This window comes from Microchirus variegatus (assembly GCF_963457635.1).
Source record: "Microchirus variegatus genome assembly, chromosome: 5".
Classification (NCBI taxonomy): Eukaryota; Metazoa; Chordata; class Actinopteri; order Pleuronectiformes; family Soleidae; genus Microchirus; species Microchirus variegatus.
The window spans coordinates 30628762-30650880 of NC_139806.1; the positions used below are offsets into that span (position 1 = coordinate 30628762).

At 46.0% G+C, this 22119-nt stretch overlaps 3 protein-coding genes across 4 annotated transcripts; 2 read left to right on the top strand and 1 right to left on the bottom strand.

Moving 5' to 3' along the window:
* The first annotated feature begins 88 nt into the window (after nt 1-88).
* On the top strand, nt 89-11017 carry rars1 (arginyl-tRNA synthetase 1). Its single transcript, XM_083889840.1, has 15 exons — nt 89-216; nt 1572-1718; nt 1928-2113; nt 2643-2751; nt 3365-3465; nt 4807-4928; nt 5215-5335; nt 5617-5746; nt 6109-6213; nt 6328-6506; nt 7985-8094; nt 8201-8306; nt 8400-8572; nt 10317-10564; nt 10878-11017. Exons 1-15 carry the CDS (start codon nt 172-174, stop codon nt 10985-10987), a joined length of 1992 nt encoding a protein of 663 aa, XP_083745966.1. The 5' UTR covers nt 89-171; the 3' UTR covers nt 10988-11017.
* An 85-nt stretch (nt 11018-11102) lies between these two features.
* On the bottom strand, nt 11103-13084 carry nop16 (NOP16 nucleolar protein homolog (yeast)). The gene is made up of 5 exons (XM_083889841.1): nt 12891-13084; nt 12365-12473; nt 12199-12265; nt 11997-12103; nt 11103-11439 (listed from the first exon to the last, which is right to left on the bottom strand). Exons 1-5 carry the CDS (start codon nt 12995-12997, stop codon nt 11296-11298), a joined length of 534 nt encoding a protein of 177 aa, XP_083745967.1. The 5' UTR covers nt 12998-13084; the 3' UTR covers nt 11103-11295.
* Nucleotides 13085-13456: 372 nt separating this feature from the next.
* grk6 (G protein-coupled receptor kinase 6) lies at nt 13457-21976 on the top strand. Of its 2 annotated transcripts, none has more exons than XM_083889998.1 (16): nt 13457-13589; nt 14609-14704; nt 15441-15557; nt 15698-15771; nt 16002-16102; nt 17775-17867; nt 17944-18007; nt 18084-18224; nt 19186-19376; nt 19460-19497; nt 19573-19662; nt 19786-19994; nt 20281-20418; nt 21181-21318; nt 21389-21547; nt 21771-21976. In XM_083889998.1, exons 1-16 carry the CDS (start codon nt 13538-13540, stop codon nt 21819-21821), a joined length of 1752 nt encoding a protein of 583 aa, XP_083746124.1. In that variant the 5' UTR covers nt 13457-13537; the 3' UTR covers nt 21822-21976. The 2 variants fall into 2 exon arrangements, with proteins under 2 accessions (XP_083746124.1, XP_083746123.1); XM_083889997.1 differs by having other exon boundaries at nt 15441-15553; nt 15694-15771.
* The last annotated feature ends 143 nt before the right edge of the window (nt 21977-22119 follow it).

Sequence of the window (22119 nt, forward strand, 5' to 3'; positions counted from 1 at the left end):
GCCACACACCAGGCGGCGCTGTGGACATTGTTTTCAAAGGTACTGCCACCGAAGAAGAAGAGCGAGAGTCACCGGATATGACGTCAGAAAGTCGTGAACTTCTCCTTCCTTCTTTCTCTCAGTTTAGTTTCATCAGCCACGAGTTCGGTCGTCGTCACAGCTGTCGGAACCATGGGAGACCCAGTGACGGAGTACACAGCCCGGCTACAGCAGCAGGTGAGCGGCCGCGTCACTGCGGAGGAGCTAACAGGCTTATAACCGCCTAACACAGCTGTCATTCATGTTCCTCCTCTGGAGCCAAACCCCATAGAACTCGGTGTTAATTTAAGATATTTTGCGTCATTGTTGGAGTAAACGATTCGACGAAACAAAATCAACTTTGACTTTTAGAGAGTATTTTATCTGCTGTCGAATTCGGCCATCGTGTTTTACAGTAACTGCGCATACTTTTGTCGTATAATAGCGCCCCTTTCCTTGGTGGTTTCACTCGTGTGTCAGGACGTCATGTGTTCAGTGACAGCCTGCTTATGTTCTTTGTTTTTAATAAAACAAAAAACCACATGTAGTTTCTGACTGTCGTTGTTGCCGAATCAGCAAAAATCTATCATTGTATTTATTTGTGTCTTTAAAATGTCTGTGATGCCGCTGATCGTTGAGATAATGCGTATTAAATATTAAATTAGTGATTGTCTGATTGGAATCACGTTTAAGCACATTCTCCTGTCACGTAGTTTGTATGAAACACGTGACCAGGATCTTATTGATTATTATTATTAACTATTAATTATTGATTATTACTTACCTATTATTACTAAAGTGGAGTTAAATTAAAGTCTTCATATGATCTCAAAGTTTAACAGTGTTTTGTGATGCTTGCTGCCCCCCAGTGGTGGGCTAGATATTTAAAATGTTGATGTAAATAAAGTGAAAGTCTTTCTTTTTCAGTGAAAATGTCCAAATGAATGTGTTGTTGTTTCGTTGGTCTTAAAGTGATATAAATGTTTTTGTTCATCAGAGAAAATCTAATGATTATAAGTATTTATAGCAGATGAAGGACAGGGTCAAAGGTCACGTGTTCTGATAAAAGAAGAACTTTTGGTTTCGTTTAGTTTACATCAGATTTAATGATAAAGTGTTTATTACCATAAAATGTGGGCAGTGTTGAGCTGTAGTTGGCAGTGTTGCACCTCACTGTGCAGAAGAAGAAGAAAATGGCTTTGAATCAAAGGAGTCAGATATATAATAATAATAATAAAAGGTAAATAACATATATTATAATAATGTATCATTATAATTTATGATAAAATATTAATGATATTAATAAATATAATATAACCCCAAAATAATAAGAAAAAAAGAAAACACAAGACATGGTTCCGGTCCCACAGGGTTCCGGTCCCACAGGGTCCCAGTCCACAGGGTTCCAGTCCACAGGGTTCCAGTCCACAGGGTTCTGGTCCCACAGAGTTCTGGTCCACACGGTTCCGGTCCCACAGGGTTCTGGTCCACAGGGTTCGGGTCCACAGGGTTCTGTATCAGGACTGAAAGCCATGTGTTTTGTTGTTGATCAGGAGCAGGAGATCCAGAGTCTCTCAGCTGAGATCCAGAACCTGAAGAGGCCTCAGAACCTGAACCAGAACCTGAGTCTTTGTCCTCGTCTGGACGAGCTGCGAGAGGAAAACGTCCGTCTGAAATATCGCCTCAACATCCTAAAGAGGGTGAGTGACCCACCAACGGAGGGCATTAATGTCAGTGGGGGGGGGGGGGCGCTAACGTCAGCCGGGGACACTAACATCAGCGGGGGGCATTAATGTCAGTGGGGGGGGGGGGCGCTAACGTCATAGTTATTGGAGTGATTCTATTATTCCTGATGAACTTTGTCTCCATGTGTGGATGGACTGACCTTTGACCTCTGTGGACGTCTCAGGGTCTCCAGGAGGACCAGAGTGTCCCTGAGGACATGATGAACATCAATCATCAGCTTCAGCTCGTCTTCACTGAAGCTATTCGAGCTTCGTTTCCTCAACTCAGCCACATCCTCATCTCTGTCTCGGCCAATCAGCAGGCTCGATTTGGAGACTATCAGTGCAACAGCGCCATGTCCATGGCCCAGGTCTGTCCTCATGTCCTCTGTCCTCATCAGATGTTGTCCTCTGACTTCTCATGTCAGTCTCTCTTAAATGTTGTCCTCCTGTCTTCTGTCCTCTGACGTCTCTCAGATGTCCTATGATGTCTCTTGTCTCTCAGATGTCCTCTGATGTCTGTCTTTCTGATGTCACTTGTCTCTCAGATGTCCTCTGACGTCTCGTCTCTCAGATGTCCTCTGACGTCTCTTGTCTCTCAGATGTCCTCTGACGTCTCTTGTCTCTCATATGTCCTCTGACGTCTCTCTGATGTCTCTTGTCTCTCAGATGTCCTCTGACGTCACTTGTCTCTCAGATGTCCTCTGATGTCTCTTGTCTCTCAAATGTCCTCTGACGTCTCTTGTCTCTTAGATGTCCTCTGATGTCTCTTGTCTCTCAGATGTCCTCTGATGTCTCTTGTCTCTCAGATGTCCTCTGATGTCGCTTGTCTCTCAGATGTCTCTTGTCTCTCAGATGTCTCTTGTCTCTCTGATGTCCTCTGATGTCTCTGTCTCTCAGATGTTGAAGACCAAAGGACTCAAAGTGAATCCTCGAGAAATTGCAGAGAAAATTGTCCAAAATCTTCCCGACAACGAACTCATCCAGAAAACTGAGATCGCTGGACCAGGTCCTGTCCCTCTGTCTCTGTCCTCGTCCGCTGTCTCTGTCCTCTGTCTCTGACCTCGTCCTCTGTCTCTGACCTCGTCCTCTCTGTCTCTGACCTTGTCCTCTCTGTCTCTGACCTCGTCCTCTCTGTCTCTGACCTCTGTCTCTGACCTCGTCCTCTCTGACCTCGTCCTCTCTGACCTCGTCCTCTCTGACCTCGTCCTCTGTCTCTGACCTCGTCCCTCGTCCTCTGACCTCGTCCCTCGTCCTCTGACCTCGTCCTCTGTCTCTGACCTCGTCCTCTGACCTCGTCCTCTGACCTCGTCCTCTGACCTCGTCCTCTGACCTCGTCCTCTGACCTCGTCCTCTGACCTCGTCCTCTGTCTCTGACCTCGTCCTCTGTCTCTGACCTCGTCCTCTCTGTCTCTGACCTCGTCCTCTGACCTCGTCCTCTGACCTCGTCCTCTCTGTCTCTGACCTCGTCCTCTCTGTCTCTGACCTCGTCCTCTGTCTCTGACCTCGTCCTCTGTCTCTGACCTCGTCCTCTGTCTCTGACCTCGTCCTCTCTGTCTTTGACCTCGTCCTCTGACCTCGTCCTCTCTGACCTCGTCCTCTCCTCTCCCCTGCATCCTCAGGTTTCATAAATGTCCACCTGAAGAGGACATTTGTGTCCAAACTGTTGACGAACCTGCTGAAGAACGGCGTGCAGCCCCCCCCACTGGCCAACAGGAAGAAGGTGTGTCCGTTTGATCAAATCAGGGGGTGGTCCTGAGGTTAGCTCCACCCCCTGACCAAACATTGTCACGAGGGGGAGGGGCATGCTAATGCTAACGCTAACAGATGTAAATGTTGCTAAAACCAAACTTTAAAGGGCCCATATTGCGCAAAATCAACTTTTTTATCATTTGAGTACTGATATTTGGGACTCAGGGGGCCATACCAGTCCCCAAAATGTGAAAAAACAAGACTCAGTCATGTTTTAGTGGTTCCACTTAGTGTAAGTATAGGCGATAAAACACGCAATGTTTAAAACTCCCTCAGAATTACGACATAGCGAGCATTTCACCGTGAATGTTGGCACCACGCCAGGCAGAGTACTTCAGAGCTCCACCGTAGCTCCTCCTTGTCCCTGTGAAATACGAGAGTGCAGGCGAGGGAGGAAGAGTGGCTGCACAGCGGAGCACAGTGTTTTACACAAACTTCCAGCCTCAGAGGACTTCACTGTCCAGTGGATATATTTTATTTATGAAAAAAAAAAATGTTCACAAGCTTCACAAGCCCTTTGTTGTTGATCGTGTATGTAAATTCCTATGCTAGAAAAACACCTTGAACGCACCAGTTACATGCCGCTGCAGTAATGTGGCCTTTAGCGAGTGACGTGTGAATCAATAATATGAAGAGCACGCGTTTGAAAGCACTGCAGAAAGATGTAGATGTTGTCCTACATTTCTTCTCAACCAAAGGCTGTCTTTCTGTCGTGTTTCCACGTTCTCTCCTCATTATTGATCCACACACGTCACTTGCAGCTGCAGTAACACTGGTGCATTCAAGGTGTTTTTCTAGAATAGGAATTTACATGCACGCCACCGCGGCGCATTAATCATTTTCTTCGATTCTAATGTTTTTATGATCGTGAGAAGCCAAAATCGTGGTCACTCTATGCATTACGGTGAAACACAGTAACAACGGGTAAACGGACATTACTATGGGGTATATGGAGCGGGGGTTGGGACGACGGTGCATGACAACAGGTGATAAGTGGCGACAGTATGGCTGTGGATAGTAAGTTAGATCGACACTCCCCTGGAAGCAGTGGGTGTGTGTTTACCTGGGTCTCATTCACATGTAAATGACCAGGCACAAAACTGAGCATTCTGAAAAGGGCTGTTTTGGCAGGGTTATTGAACTGCTATTGTGCTTCATCCTTATGAAATTTTGACTAAAGCATGACACAGACATGTTCATTAGGGCATCCGGAACTAGTTTAACTTGGGGTAATAGTATATAATATGGGCTCTTTAAAGTGAAACATCACTGATGTGTGTGTGTCTGTTGTGTCTGTGTGTCTGTTGTCCAGGTGGTTGTGGACTTCTCGTCTCCTAACATCGCTAAAGAGATGCACGTTGGTCACCTACGTTCCACCATCATTGGAGACAGCATGTGTCGACTCTTTGAGTTTCTGGGCTACGACGTTCTCAGGTGAGTTCACAGAAGATTGCAGGTCCAGAAGATCGTCACGTTCAGAAGATCGTCACGTCCAGAAGATGGACCTTCTGGACCTGACGATCTTCTGAACATGCGACCTTCTGGACCTGACGACACTCTGGGCCCGACGACCTTCTGGACCTGACGATCTTCTGAACGTGCGACCTTCTGGACCTGACGATCTTCTGAACGTGTGACCTGGACCTGACGATCTGATGAGAAAATGTCTCGGTTACATCTGCGAACTTTGATGAGTTCACGTTCTCCTGTCAATTCGCAGACTGAACCATGTTGGGGACTGGGGGACACAGTTTGGGATGTTGATCGCTCACCTTCAGGACAAGTTCCCCGACTACCTGACCAAGTCTCCGCCCATCAGTGACCTGCAGGCTTTCTACAAGGTCAGTGTGTGACAGGGTGATGGTTCATGTCGTCATGACGTCATCACAGGTTCATGTCGTCATGACGTGGTCCGCTCACATGTTCATGTCATCATGACGTCATCACATGTTCATGTCGTCATGACGTCATCACATGTTCATGTCGTCATGACGTCATCCGCTCACGTGTTCATGTCGTCATGACGTGTTCATGTCGTCATGACGTCATCACGTGTTCATGACGTCATCACGTCATCAGGTGTTCATGTCGTCATCCACTCACGCGTTCATGTTTTCATCAGGAGTCAAAGAAGCGTTTTGACGAGGAGGCGGAGTTTAAGAAACGAGCGTATCAGTGCGTCGTCCGACTGCAGAGCAAAGAAGCCGAATTCATCAAAGCGTGGAACCAAATCTGCGATGTTTCCAGGGGAGGTACGTATCGTAATCTCTGTACGTACGATTGTAATCTCTGTACGTACTGTAATTTCTGTACGTACCTTAATCTCTGTACATAGCGTAATCTCTGTACGTACCGTAATCTCTGTACATATCGTAATCGTACGTATCGTAATCTCTGTACATATCGTAATCGTACGTATCGTAATCTCTGTACGTAGCGTAATCTCTGTACGTTCGATGATTATCTCTGTACGTATCGTAATCTCTGTACATACGATGATGATCTCCGTATGTAGCGTAATCTTTGTACGTACCATAATTTCTTTTTGTACCGTAATCTCTGTATGTATGTCGGTAATCTGTGTACGTGCCATAATCTGTGTACGTTGTTGCAGAGTTTCAGAAAGTCTACGATTGTCTGGACGTGGTCTTGGTCGAACGTGGAGAATCTTTCTACCAAGACCTGATGGTCGAGGTGGTGAAGGAGTTTGATGAGAGAGGTCAGTTTGACCATTAAGGGTCAAAGGTCAAAGGTTCTATGACACACATTTAATATGGTCTGCAGTAAACTGGATTAACCAGCAGGGGTGACGTTGACCCATACACACACACAGGTCTGCTGCAGTTGGACGAAGGACGTAGAATTGTCTTCTGTCCCGGTCAGTCGGTCCCTCTGACGGTGGTCAAATCAGACGGTGGATTCACGTACGACACGTCGGACCTCGCTGCTCTGAGACAACGCATCTACGACGAGAAGGCCAACATCATCATCTACGTCACTGACAGTGGACAGGTTAGCTAACACAACAACAACACAAACAAAGCCGACGTCATCATCTAGGTCACTGACAGTGGACAGGTTAGCTAACACAACAACAACAATACAAACAACAACACAAACAAAGCCGACGTCATCATCTACGTCACTGACAGTGGACAGGTTAGCTAACACAACAACAACACAAACAAAGCCGACTTCATCATCTAGGTCACTGACAGTGGACAGGTTAGCTAACACAACAACAATACAAACAACAACACAAACAAAGCCGACGTCATCATCTACGTCACTGACAGTGGACAGGTTAGCTAACACAACAACAACAACACAAACAAAGCCGACGTCATCATCTACGTCACTGACAGTGGACAGGTGAGCTAACACAACAACAACACAACACAAACAAAGCTGACATCATCATCTACGTCACTGACAGTGGACAGGTGAGCTAACACAATAACAACACAAACAAAACCGACGTCATCGTCTACGTCACTGACAGTGGACAGGTTAGCTAACACAACAACAACAACACAAACAAAGCCGACGTCATCATCTACGTCACTGACAGTGGACAGGTGAGCTAACACAACAACAACACAACACAAACAAAGCTGACATCATCATCTACGTCACTGACAGTGGACAGGTGAGCTAACACAATAACAACACAAACAAAACCGACGTCATCGTCTACGTCACTGACAGTGGACAGGTGAACTAACACAACAACAACAACACAAACAAAGCTGACGTCATCATCTTCGTCACTGACAGTGGACAGGTTAGCTAACACAACAACAGGTGAGATGGAGGCGGAATTTAAAATCAGTCGCTGAAAGAGTAAAGTTTGACTCATCCCCCCCATCACCACACATGGTACATTCTTGTCTGGTTTTTAGTTGAAATGTTTAGGTCATGTGACGTACATGTTTATGTTGACTCAGCCCACAGACAGTTGTCTAGGTCATGTGACGTACATGTTGATGTTGTTTAGGTCATGTGACGTACATGTTTGTTGATTAGGTCATGTGACGTACATGCTCATGTTAACTCCGCCCACAGACAGTTGTTTAGGTCATGTGACGTACATGTTCATGTTGACTCCGCCCCCACAGACAGTTGTTTAGGTCATGTGACGGCCATGTTTATGTTGACTCCGCTCACAGTCATGTGACGTACATGTTTATGTTGACTCCGCCCACAGACAGTTGTTTAGGTCATGTGACGTACATGTTTATGTTGACTCCGCCCCCACAGACAGTTGTTTAGGTCATGTGACGGCCATGTTTATGTTGACTCCACTCAGACAGTCATGTGACTTACATGTTTATGTTGACTCCGCCCACAGGCAGTCATGTGACGTACATGTTCATGTTGACTCCGCCCACAGACAGTTGTTTAGGTCATGTGACGGCCATGTTTATGTTGACTCCGCCCACATACAGACAGTCATGTGACGTACATGTTCATGTTGACTCCGCCCACAGGCCTCTCACTTCCAGCTGGTCTTTGCTGCGGCTCAGATGATTGGCTGGTACGATCCTCAGGTGACACGAGTGGAACATGCTGGGTTTGGAGTTGTGTTAGGAGAGGACAAGTGAGGACACACACACACACACACACACACACTCACACACATACAAACACACACACACACACACACACACACACACACACACACACACTGTGGTCTTTGTTTCCAGGAAGAAGTTTAAGACTCGTTCAGGAGACACGGTCAGACTGATGGACCTGTTGGACGAGGGACTGAAGAGGTCAATGGACAAACTGAAGGACAAGGACAGAGACAAGGTCAGAGACGTGTGATGAGTCATGTGACCACCAGGGGGAGCTGTGTCTTCACATGTTGAACCATGTAGTGATCATGTGTGTGTGTCCTCTCAGGTGCTGAGTCATGCTGAGCTACTCTCTGCTCAGAGGTCAGTAGCCTTTGGTTGTATCAAATACGCCGACCTTTGTCACAACCGCATCAACGACTACGTCTTCTCCTTTGACAAGATGTTAGACGACAGAGGAAACACTGCAGCGTATCTGCTCTACGCCTTCACACGCATCAGGTCTGTACCAGGCTACTGAGTTAGCTACTGACTGAGCTATACAGTTACTGAGCTAGTTACTTAGCAAGCTAGTTACTGAGTTAGCCAGTTACTGAGTTAGTTAGGTAGTTAGCCAGTTACTGAGTTAGCTAGATAGTTAGCCAGTTACTGAGTTAGCTAGATAGTTAGCTAGTTAGCTAGGTACTAGGCTAGACAGTTAGTTATTTACTGAGCTAGTTACTAAGCTAGCTAGATAGTTTGTTATCTAGTTACTTGGTTAGTTAGTTCCTGAGCTAGCTAGATAATTGGCTAGTTACCAAGGTAGTTCCTTAGTTAGGTAGTTACTGAGCTAGATAGTTAGTTAGCTAGTTACTGAGCTAGCTAGATAGTTAGCTAGTTACTTAGTTAGCTAGTAGATCAGGTGCAGCAGAATATTAAAAATGTCTCTCCTCCCTCACCTCCTCTTCCCATCTTGTTAGCAGGTCCATCGCTCGCTTAGCTAATGTTGACATTGTTGTTATCAGGTCCATCACTCGCCTAGCTGACGTTGATTGTTAGCAGGTCCATCGCTCGCCTAGCTAACGACATTGATTGTTAGCAGGTCCATCGCTCGCCTAGCTGGCGTTGACTTGATTGTTAGCAGGTCCATTGCTCACCTAGCTAATGTTGATTGTTAGCAGGTCCGTCGCTCGCTTGGCTAAAGTTGACGTTGATTGTGAGCAGGTCCATCGCTCACCTCGCTAACGTTGACGTTAATTGTTAGCAGTAGGGTTGCCAACTTTCAGAAATGAAAATAAGGGACGCCCCACCGCGGCTCCTCGGGGCCATGACCACCACGGAGCCGACTAATCTAGGACATCTAGGCACGTGTGCTGTAAGGGTGTCTGGGGTTTTTCTAGTAAAATTTCACTATGGAGAGTACATGGGAGGGAGCGGAGCGACCGAGCGGAGGCGGGTTGGTGTGGACCATTTGAAAATTTGAGGTAAAAATGGGGCATTCTGAGGCTTTTTGAAGGACCATTATGGTGACTCATGAAGTAAGGCCAAGTAACTTAAAACATTACAGAACTCTGTATTACAGAAAACATCTACTTTAGGAAGCAGCTGGGGGAACACATGAACAAGAAATGTCTTTATAGGCAAGAGCAATATAACTAGGGATGCACCGAAAATCAGGAAACAGTTGGCCGAAACCGGAAAACCGAAATAAGTTATTGTGCTAATTCTGTACCATTGTTTTGTTTTTTTTTCTAATTTTGTTATGGCAGGGACTGTGTGTGTGTAACCCTTACCTCACTAAAGTCAAGGCATTGCAATTATAGTATATTATATTATAGAGTGCGCCCCCTCATCTGGTGCAGACGGGCCTTGCAGATCCTGCATAGATCCCGCCACGACAAGTTTGCTGGCCTTATTATTCCCTGTGTATTATTTTCATCTTCATCTTTAGTGTCGATGTGTGTGTGACAGACATGTGGATTGGATATTTAAGGAAATACGGAACAAACTGCGTCCCGTATTGAACCAATACGTGACGCAACATTTAATTGCCAAATAAAGGACGATTCTGTATTTTACGGGACGGTTGGCAACCCTAGTTAGCAGGTCCATCGCTCGCCTAGCTAGTGTTGACGTTGTTATTCGCAGGTCCATCGCTCGCCTAGCTAACGTTGACGTTGTTGTTAGCAGGTCCATCGCTCGCCTAGCTGACGTTAATTGTTAGCAGGTCCATCGCTCGCCTAGCTAACGCTGATGTTGTTCGCAGGTCCATCGCTCGCCTAGCTAACATTGACAACGCGGTGCTAAAGGAGGCGGCAGAGACCACCGAGGTTCTTCTGGACCACGACAAAGAGTGGAAACTGGGAAAATGTATCCTGCGTTTCCCTGAAATCCTGCAGAAGATTCTGGATGATCTGCTGCTGCACACGCTCTGCGACTTCCTGTACGAACTGGCCACCACCTTCACCGAGTTCTACGACAGCTGCTACTGCGTGGAGAAGGACCGGCAGACGGGTACGTGAAGGTTCTGCAGATGTTCTCATCTCCACTGAGCAGGAAAGTCGTTGTTCATCGTTAGGAAAAACTTCTGTTCTTCAATAATATTCACGTAAACGAAAGCGTTTTCACACGTGAAAGATCTTAATAAAGTTTTACTTTCTGCTAAACACCCAAGCACTGTTAGCATGAACTGAAGCCATGTTAGCACTAACTGCCAGGTTAGCAATGTTAGCATGAACTTCCATGTTAGCACTGTTAGTGGTGTTTGTTGTTAAAGTCTGACTGTGTTTCCTGCTTCTTTATTTACTTCATGTTTGTTGTTTTCCAGGTGAAGTGATAAAAGTAAACATGGGCAGGATGCTACTCTGTGAAGCGACGGCGGCCATCATGGCTAAAGGCTTTGAGATCCTGGGCATCAACCCCGTCCAAAGGATGTGATGTCACACTGACCAACGCCCACTTCTCCAGTCCATCACAACATGTGACGATAATGACGACAACAACAATAATGATAAACAGTAACGATGAGAATCATGTGACCTTTATCAAGTGATCATTTAAACATATGTTTTTTAATAAACAACTCAAGGTGAAACTCCACCCACTTTACCGTCTTTGATACAAACAGGAAGTCACAATGACAATTCATTGTATGTGAGAAAGAGTTAAAATGATATTTAAAGTCATGGTTGAGCTGCTCTGAGCGCCCCCTGCTGCTGAGGCTCAGTGAATGTCTCTGTCGTCCTCTAGTGGCCCATGGGCTCAGCTGCAGATAACGAGCTGATGAAAGCATTGTAGTGCAGCAGGTGGCAGCGTTTGTACTGGTTGACCTTCCTGCGGATCTGTGTGGGCGTGTCCTGGTAGTAATTCTTCTCGTCTCGAGCCATCGCCTGGAAACAAGAAAAAAAAACACATTGTTACTCATTTAAATATTTAGCGTCGCATTCTTCAAACTCAATCATTTCCACGTTTGATTAACCTGAACTGCCATGTTGGCACTGTTAGCGGTGTTAGCATGAACTGCCATGATGGCACGGTTAGCGGTGTTAGCATGAACTGCCATGTTGGCACTGTTAGTGGTGCAAGCATGAACTGCCATGTTGGCACTGTTAGCATGAACTGCCATGTAAGCACGGTTAGCGGTGTAAGCATGAACTGCCATGTTGGCCAAGTAAGCGTTGTTAGCAAGAACTGCCATGTTGGCACTGTTCGCGGTGTTAGCATGAACTGCCATGTTGGCACTGTTAGTGGTGCAAGCATGAACTGCCATGTTGGCACTGTTAGCTGTGTTAGCATGAACTGCCATGTTGGCAGTTAACTGTGTTAGCATGAACTGCCATGTTGGCACTGTTAGCGGTGTTAGCATGAACTGCCATGTTATTAAATAGAAAATTTGTGCGCTGTAGTCTGGAGGAGGTCAGGGGTCAGAAGTGGGCGGCGGCTTCACCTTGTAGTCGTCCTTGTGTTCTCGGATCATGTGCTGGACGAAGTCGATGAGGTCGGACGATAACGTCTTTGTGTCTTTGGGCGCTTTCCCCGCCTCCTTCTGCAGCTCTGCTCAAACACAACAAGACAAACGGCTGAGTCACACACGGCACACCCACAGGTGAATGTGGAGAACACGCGGAGAAGACGGTCACGTGACTTACGGTCGAGGACGTAGGGTTTGGTGACCACGGCGACAGACGCCGTAGTTCCTCTGTCGTTTCCCAGAAGCTGCAAACGTCAACAAAAACCAACGTCATCATGTGATCGTCCCTCTCATGAATATTCACATCTTCATGAATTCATGAATATTTATTTCTTTACACTTACGCTCGTCTTCTTCACGGGCAGAGCGGCGTTCACATCCAACACCAAACCCATTTCCTGGAGGTTGCTCGCCACCGACTTCCTGTTGTCCCACGCCGTTCGGATCTGTCGACTGAAAAACCAGAGTCAGGACCAGAACCAGAACCCAACTGCTTTACAAGTCACTCCTTAGTGTTTGGTTGATCTGATGGCTCCGCCCACGTGGAGGGGGAGCTATGATGGAAAACCACGTGACTGATGAAAACAACGATAAAAACGTTCGTATAAAAACATCTAAATGTTTGACTAAATCATCATCATAATAATAATTTTATCTGAGTCATTTGCATGTTAACGATAAACCAGCAGCATAGTCAAGTTAACATCACAGTTTAAGGTGTCAGTTAACCCGGGTTAATGTTACCAGTTAACCGGGGTTAACATGAACCCTCGTCACGAGAACACGGCAGTGATCACGTGATACGTTTACATACACGTTGGTCAGGTTAGCAAGAGCAGCATGCTAACCCATGCTAACACGCTAACTTACCTCTCGATGGTCGGTCTGTATTTGTTGATAAACTTCTTCTTGAGCTTCTTCCGGTCCTGGTCGTAATCAAACTTCTTTCTTCTCTTCGACTGCTTCGTTTTCGGCATTTTTATCCCTTTTTATTTCTCTCTCTTCTTTTTTCTCTCCTTCGTTTTCCTTCACGAACGCGACAACACGACGTCTCCGTGCGCGAGCGAGAGACAGACCGGAAGCACGTGTTTGTTTACTTCCTGTCATGTGACCGAAGGCCACACCCACCGAAATCATGACGGAAAACGACACAACGGTGAGAATTGTTTGAAAGTTGTTGTTGAAAAATAATGGACACTCTATTTATATTCATACTGTATTGATATACGTGTATATATATATGTACATATGTAGATACATATATGTATGTGTGTGTGTGTGTATATATATATACTGTGACAGAGTGAGAGGTCTGTCTGTAAATGTGACAGAGTGAGAGGTCTGTCTCCTCTTCCTCTTTGACAGCGCACACACACACACACACGAGCTCAGACAAGGGAGTTGGATTTGTGCTCCTCTGCTCGGCGGCGGGACGGAGTTTAGGGAGGCAGAAGCTGAGATTGAAGCCGCCGCGGGGAACCAGGAGCCCGGGCTGCTGCTGCGGAGAGAGCATCGTCATGGAGCTGGAGAACATCGTGGCCAACACGGTGCTGCTGAAGGCGCGGGAAGGTAAGGATGGAGACGGCGGGGTGGAGGCTCCTCTCGCCCCCGGGTGGAGGCTCAAACTTTGGTGCTTCTTTCAGAGTGTAAACACTTTAAAGTGACAGCGAACACTTGGCTGTGAAAGCGCAGGAGGAGGAAGAAGAAGACGGAGGCGATGCAAATCTAACCGGTTGAGCGTTGACTGAAAGCAGCCACTGTTTCCTGGTGTGCGCCGAATGAAAGAGCGGCTCTGGAGGTTTTCTACATGTTCGTCAGTGTTTGTGTTGGTGTTGTTCAAAAGCGACACTGACGCGGAACAACGTCAAAGTGACGGGTTTTTGAATGGGCTTCGGTTTGGCAGAAACTGCTGGCCCGGAAGCCGCTGCTGTTGCAGCATCGTCCTGTCGTTTCTTTACGAAACAGGATGTTGAGGCAGAAGTGTGTGTGTGTGTGTGTGTGTGTGTGTGTGTGTGTGTGTGTGTGTGTGTGTGTGTGTGTGTGTGTGTGTGTGTGTGTGTGTGTGTGTGTGTGTGTGTGTGTGTGTGTGTGTGTGTGTGTGTGTGTGTGTGTGTGTGTGTGTGTGTGTGTGTGTGTGTGTGTGTGTGTGTGTGTGAGAGACTCTGTACACACAGATTGTACATTGTTAAGATGAGGCAGATGATGATGATGATGAGTCCTGACCCTGACATAAGTCTGGATGGCAGCGGGCAGGCTTTGACCTCTGACCTCACGTCACATCACGTCTTTATCTCAGTGTTAAACTGAACTTTGTAAACCACTCACTCTCCCACACCAAAGCCCATAGAGAAAATCAGTGATTTTAACATCACAGCACACAGGAGTTGTTGATCCAGTGCTGCCTTGATGAGTAAATTAAAATGACTTATTTTCTAAAATTCGGCTTTCAAAATTCTTCATTTTAACGTATTTTAGTGACTCAAATTGACCACACGAGGCAGCAGAGGACCAGCCTCAAACCTGAGTGTTTTGTGTTGGATTATAATTTGGATTATAATCCTAACCTGAGTCCTGTGTCTGTTCTGCAGGAGGAGGCGGAAACAGAAAAGGAAAAAGTAAGAAGTGGAAACAGATGCTTCAGTTTCCTCACATCAGTTTGTGTGAAGAACTGAGACACACACTCGGTGAGAGACACATACACACACAGACACACACACACACTCGGTGAGAGACGCACACACTCGGTGAGAGACAGACACACACACTCACACAGAGACAGACACACACACAGAGACACACACTCACACACACAGAGGAAGAGGAAGAAGTTTCACTTGTGTTTTTTCAATGACAGGGTCACAGTGCAGCGCCCCCTCAGGTCACATATATATGTGTATATGTACGTATATATAAATATTATATATATATATATATATATATATATATTTGGCATGTTTTATAAGGGGAGTGGGCGGGGCCTCCATCATGAGTCTTTATAACAACATGATCAATAATAAACCACTGTGTTCATGTCCCTCAATGATGATGTCACTTCCTGTGATACACACACACACACACACAATCATTAAGGTCTTTATGTTTCCTGTTTGTCCACACTGACCACTGCCCCTCTTCCTCATCCTCCTCCTCATCCTGCTCTTCCTACTCTTCTTCCTCCTCCTCCTCCTCCTCTTCTTCCTCCTCCTCTTCCTCCTCTTCTTCCTCCTCCTCCTCCTCCTGCTCCTCCTCACATTTGCTTGAACACAAACCTCCTCACATGTTTTGCATCCTCGTCTCTTCACTCATGCAAATATAACATTTTCTTGCTGTAGTTTGTTTGTCCTCAAGCTGAGGATCATGAGGTCACCATGAGGTCCTCATGTCAGGTCATCATGGTGACGTCCTCACATGTCCCTGCAGACAAAGACTACAGCAGCCTGTGTGAGCGACAGCCAATTGGACGTTTGCTCTTCAGACTTTTCTGTGAAACCAGACCTGAACTACAACGCTGTGTCTATTTCCTGGATGCTGTGGTGAGTGAGTGTGTGTACAAACAGGGAAACATCAGCACTTGGTCTGAAATATGATGATAAACGTGTGTGTGAGTGTTTCTGTGAGTCACATGACCTGATGATGGCACACACACACACAGTGATGGCTTGTTTGTGTGCAGACAGTGTACGAGGTGACGCCTGATGAGAAGAGGAAGGAGAGCGGACAGGAAGTCATCAACAAATACTTCAACACAATGGTAAAACACTCACTCTGACACACCAAAGTCTCTGAGTGTGTGTGTGTGTGTGTGTGTATGTGTGTGGGGGGGGTGAGTGACTTTGGTGTGGGAGCGTCTTCTTGAGTAAAAAGCAGATTACCAGTGTGAACCATAAACCCAGTTAATCCGGCGTCATGGTCACAGCTCAGTCAGATTAGGTAATCTCAGATTAGCTTATCCTCTCATATTGTCTTTGTCTTTGTCGTCAGTCGGACCATCACATCTGTGAGTTGGACCCGTCCATGATGCTTCAGTGCAGCGAGCGTCTGCAGCAGGACGCCTGCAAGGAGCTCTTCAAGGACTGTACCAGGTACGACCACAGGGGGGCGCTCACGCTCACACACCACACTCCACAGACTGGTGACCCACTGCTGCCTCGTGTGGTGACTTTGCTCACAGGTCACTCGAGTCACAATAGATCATGGACTTGTGATATATAATATAATGATCTATCTTCAAATCATTGAATAAATATGAATAGAATGAATAATTATTGAGTAGAAAACAACAACAACACAGCCTTTATTTTGAAGGCTCCGTACAGATGAAGCCTATGAAACTGAGTCACCTCAGTGTCCTGTGTTTTTAATCTCTCACGTCACGGTTGAGCTTTATTGTGTAAACCTTGATAAGTCTACACCCCCGTCGGGAGCAGTGGTTTACCCCAGGAAATATTTATCATCTTTTTTTGCCACCATTATAAGGATTTTGAGTTAAGTCCATGTTTTCATAGGGAAGAACAGCAGATTATTATATGTTTCACAATCAGAAGGCTGTAAAACATTGGTTCTCAAAGTGCGGCCCGGGGGCCAATGGCGGCCCGCAGAAACAGTTCTGGCGGCCCACGATGAATTACAGTTGATAGTTTTAATCCAGGAGTGACTAAACTTGTTAAATGTTTATTGGACATTACTGGATACAGACCAATAAGTGTAAACACAAATACTGGGTATTTACCTGGTTTCTATATGGTGAATTTTAGTGTATTATTGGGTTATAAGCTGATAATAAGCAGGTAGCTACAGCCCCCAATTACTAGCTATTTACCCAGTAAATATATGGTAACAGAAATGTATTACTTGGTATTAACCTGTAGTTAGAAGGTAAGAACAATGGCCAAAGTACTGGAGAATTACCCAGTAAATGATATTAATGCTTAAATAACATTATATTAACGCTTATATTACTTAATGCTAAACTGTAGAACTGCAATCTGTCAGTCATTAAAATGATTACAAATGTGGCCCAATTATATATATATATATATACATACATATACATATATATATATATACATATACATATATATATATATATATATATATACAAATGTATGTATATATGTATATATATATATGTATGTATATATATATATGTATATATATATATATACATATATATGTATGTATATATATATATGTATATATGTATGTATATATATATATGTATATATATATATATATATATATATATATATATATATATATATATATATATATATAATTTCAGATGTGGAACATTTTGACCACTGTGTGCTTTTAGTTGCTGTAATCCAAATAAGGAGAGACAAACGTATATAATAATCTGGGCAGAATATTTCATCTGACTGTCTCTGTCCTACCAAAGAAGGATAATCTGAAACCCCCGTTACCTAATCTCAGGTAATCTCTTGAGTTACTCACTCTGGTTTCCGCAGTGGTGTCTATCCACTCTTTAATCTCAGATTTAATCTCGGTCATTGACGTCTCCGGACTCTTTTAGCATTAGCTGTTCAGCCCCAGACTCCGTGTTAGCTAAATTAGCAACGAGTGTTAGCTGCTTTTGTGTCATCTTCCGGCTCTGGTGTCCTTTGTTTGTGATATGGATGTTTTTAGGCTGTTGTGTGTGTGTGTGTGTGTGTGTATATATTGTGTATATATATATATGTGTATATATGTGTGTTATGCGTTTATGTTTTTAATCTGATGCTTCTCTTCGTCCAGATTAATCCACGATTACCTGAGTGTGGCGCCGTTCGCAGATTACCTGGACAGCATGTTCTTCAACAGGTTCTTACAGTGGAAATGGCTGGAGAGGTAACACACACACACACACGTTAGTGTAACTAGTATAACTAGTGTAACTAACTAGTGTTTCCTGGTGTCTCCACAGACGTCCAGTGACTAAAAACACCTTCAGACAGTACAGAGTCTTAGGAAAAGGAGGATTTGGAGAAGTGAGTGAGCTTTATTTCACTCACTCATTCATTCATTCATTCACTCATTGATGTGATGCTGTGCTGCCCCCTGCAGGTGTGTGCGTGTCAGGTCAGAGCCACAGGGAAAATGTACGCCTGTAAGAAGTTAGAGAAGAAAAGAATCAAGAAGAGAAAAGGAGAATCTATGGCTCTGAACGAGAAGACCATTCTGGAGAAAGTCAACAGCAGATTTGTCGTAAGAATTCATTCATTTCAAAGTCGGCTCTTCTTTAAGATAGCTTTAGGACCACGACATTAGGACCACAACGTTAGGACCATGACGTTAGGACCACGACGTTAGGACCACGTCTTCGGACAACGACGTTAGAACGACATTATGAAGACATTAGGACGACATTATGAAGACATTAGGACGACATGATGAAGACATTAGTACGACATGATGAAGACATTATGACAACATGATGAAGTCGTTAGGACAACATGATGAAGACGTTAGGACAACATGATGAAGACATTATGAAGGACAGCTTTAGGACCACGACGTTAGGACCACGACGTTAGGACCACGACGTTAGGACCACGTCGTTAGGACCACGACGTTAGGACCACGACGCTAGGACCACGACGTTAGGACAACGACGTTGGGACCACACTGTTGGGACGACGACGTTAGGACCACGTCTTAGGACAACGACGTTAGAACGACATTATGAAGACATTTGGACGACATTATGAAGACATTAGGACGACATGATGAAGACATTAGTACGACATGATGAAGACATTATGACAACATGATGAAGTCGTTAGGACAACATGATGAAGACGTTAGGACAACATGATGAAGACATTATGAAGGACAGCTTTAGGACCACGACGTTAGGACCACGACGTTAGGACCACGACGTTAGGACCACGTCGTTAGGACCACGACGTTAGGACCACGACGCTAGGACCACGACGTTAGGACAACGACGTTGGGACCACACCGTTGGGACGACGACGTTAGGACAGCGTTAGGACCACGACGTTAGGACCACGTCTTAGGACGACGTTAGGACCACGACGTTAGGACCACGACGTTAGGACCACGACGTTAGGACCACATGATGAAGACGTTATAAAGACATGATGAAGACGTTAGGACAACATGATGAAGACATTATAAAGACATGATGAAGACGTGTCTCCAGGTGAGTCTCGCCTACGCCTATGAGACGAAGGACGCTCTGTGTCTGGTTGTGACCCTGATGAACGGAGGAGACCTGAAGTTCCACATCTACCACATGGGGCAGTGTGGTTTTGAGGAGACCAGAGCCGTGTTCTACGCTGCAGAGATCTGCTGTGGCTTAGAGGACCTTCACCGAGAGAGGATCGTCTACAGGTCAGAGGCCACGCCCACACACTCTGTCCCTGACCTGTCATTGGCTCGTCTCTTCATGCTGTCCCTCCCCTTCTCTCTCGCAGAGACCTGAAACCAGAGAACATCCTGCTGGACGACCTCGGTGAGTGAGCGGTGACCAGCAGAGGGCCCTGTGACAGATTAAATGACTGTGATTTCATCATGATTGTGTCTTCAGGTCACATCAGAATCTCAGACCTGGGTCTGGCTGTTCACGTCCCTGAGGGACAGACCATTAAAGGACGAGTGGGGACAGTGGGATACATGGGTGAGTGGGTGACCTTTGACTTTTGACCTCTGACGAGCACATGACCTGAGGTGACCGTCCTGGTGTGTGTGTGTGTGTGTGTGTGTGTGTGTGTGTGTGTGTGTGTGTGTGTGTGTGTGTCAGCTCCAGAGGTGGTGAAGAACCAGCGTTACAGCCTCAGTCCAGACTGGTGGGGAGTGGGCTGTCTCCTGTACGAGATGATCCAGGGTCAGTCTCCTTTTCAGCAGAGGAAGAAGAAGATGAAGAGGGAGGAGGTGGAGCGTCTGGTGACCGAGGAGGAGCAGGACTACTCCTGCAAGTTCTCTGAGGAGGCCAAGGCCTTTTGTCAGGAGGTCAGCTCATCTTTGACCTTTGACCTCAGGGTGGGAGGTGTTAAGGGCTCAGTGGGAGTCGTTAGGAGGAGCAGGACTACTCCTGCAAGTGCGATGAGGAGGCCAATGCCTTCTGTCAGGAGGTCAGCTCACCTTTGACCTCAGGGTGGGAGGGGTTTATGTGTCGGTGGGAGTGGTTAATGCGTCAGTGGGAGTGGTTTATGGTTCCATGGGAGGGGTTTATGCTTCAGCATTGATTTGACATTGATTGACGTTGATTGACGTTGATTTAACGCTGATTTTCCAGCTGCTCGCCAAAGACCCTGCAGACAGGCTGGGCTGTCGGGGGGGCGGAGCGTTGGAGGTCAAAGGTCACCCCATCTTCAGGTCCATTAACTTCAAACGTCTGGAGGCAGGAATGTTACAGGTTCCTTTCATCCCTGACGTAAGTTTGACCATCATGAAGCGGGAAACTTTGTCTTTGTACCTGAGGACTGACGTGTTGTTGTTGTTGTCGCCCCTGTTGTTGTTGTCATCGTCCTTGTTGTTGTTGTCCCTGTTGTCGTTGTTGTCGTCCCTGTTGTTGATGTTGTCATCGTCCTTGTTGTTTTCATCGACCTTGTTGTTTTCATCGTCCTTGTTGTTGTCGTCCCTGTTGTTGTTGTCGTCGTCGTCCCTGTTGTTGTGGTCCCTGTTGTTGTGGTCCCTGTGGTCCCTGTTGTTGTGGTCCCTGTTGTTGATGTTTTCATCGACCTTGTTGTTTTCATTGTCCTTGTTGTGGTCGTCGTCCCTGTTGTTGTTGTCGTCGTCCCTGTTGTTGTGGTCCCTGTTGTCGGTGTCCCTGCTGTTGTGGTCCCTGTTGTCTTTGTCCCTGTTGTGGTGGTCCCTGTTGTCGTTGTCCCTGTTGTTGTGGTCCCCTTTGTTGTGGTCCCTGTTGTTGTGGTGCTCCCTGTTGTGGTGGTCCCCGTTGCTGTGGTCCCTGTTGTTGTGGTCCCTGTTGTTGTGGTCCCTGTTATGGTGGTCCCTGTTGTCGTGGTCCCCATTGTCGTGGTCCCCGTTGTCGTGGTCCCCGTTGTCGTTGTCCCCGTTGTCGTTGTCCCCGTTGCTGTGGTCCCCGTTGCTGTGGTCCCCGTTGCTGTGGTCCCCGTTGCTGTGGTCCCCGTTGTCGTGGTCGCCGTTGTCATGGTCCCCGTTGCTGTGGTCTCAGCCTCAGGCCATCTACTGTAAAGACGTGCTGGACATAGAGCAGTTCTCCACAGTCAAAGGAGTGGAGCTGGAGGCTAAAGACCAGTCTTTCTACAGTAAAGTGTCCACAGGCTGCGTCTCTATTCCCTGGCAGAACGAGGTCAGAGGTCACACACACACGCACACACACAAAACACTGTTGTTTATGTAAATAACTCATGTTTTTGTAGATGATAGAGACCGAGTGTTTCGCTGAAATCAACCTTTTCTCCGTGGACGGCTCACTTCCTGTGGACGGCTCACTTCCTGTTGACCTGGACTGGAGAGGACAAGCGTCTCCTCGTCGTCCCAAACAGGGAGGACTTCTGCAGTGTCTCTTTGGACCACAGGTGTGGATTTAACGTCCATTTAATGTTGATTTAACGTCCATTTAACGTTGATTTAACGTCCATTTAATGTTGATTTAACGTCCATTTAACATCCATTTAAAATCCATTTGAAGTCGATTTAACGTTGACTTTTTAACGTTGATTTAACGTCGATTTAAATCGATTTAATGTTGATTGATTGAACAGAATCAAAGTGACTCTCTGCTCTCTACGCCCCCTACAGGACTGTTGTGGTAACTGCAGTGACAGTGACGAGGATCCCACCAGGCTGTGACACACAACACACACAACACACACACACAGACACACAACACACACCAGACACACACAGACACACACACACACACACACATGCACACACTCACACACAGACACACACACATGCAGACAGACACACACTCACACACACACAGACACACTCACACACAGACACACACACAGACAACACACACAGACTTTTGCACATTTGTATTTTATAGATTCTTCTTCTAAAAACGTCAGAATGTATATTTTCATGTTTGATCTTATTTAAAAAAAGACTTCCTTCTATTTGTGGTGACCTTTGACCTGGG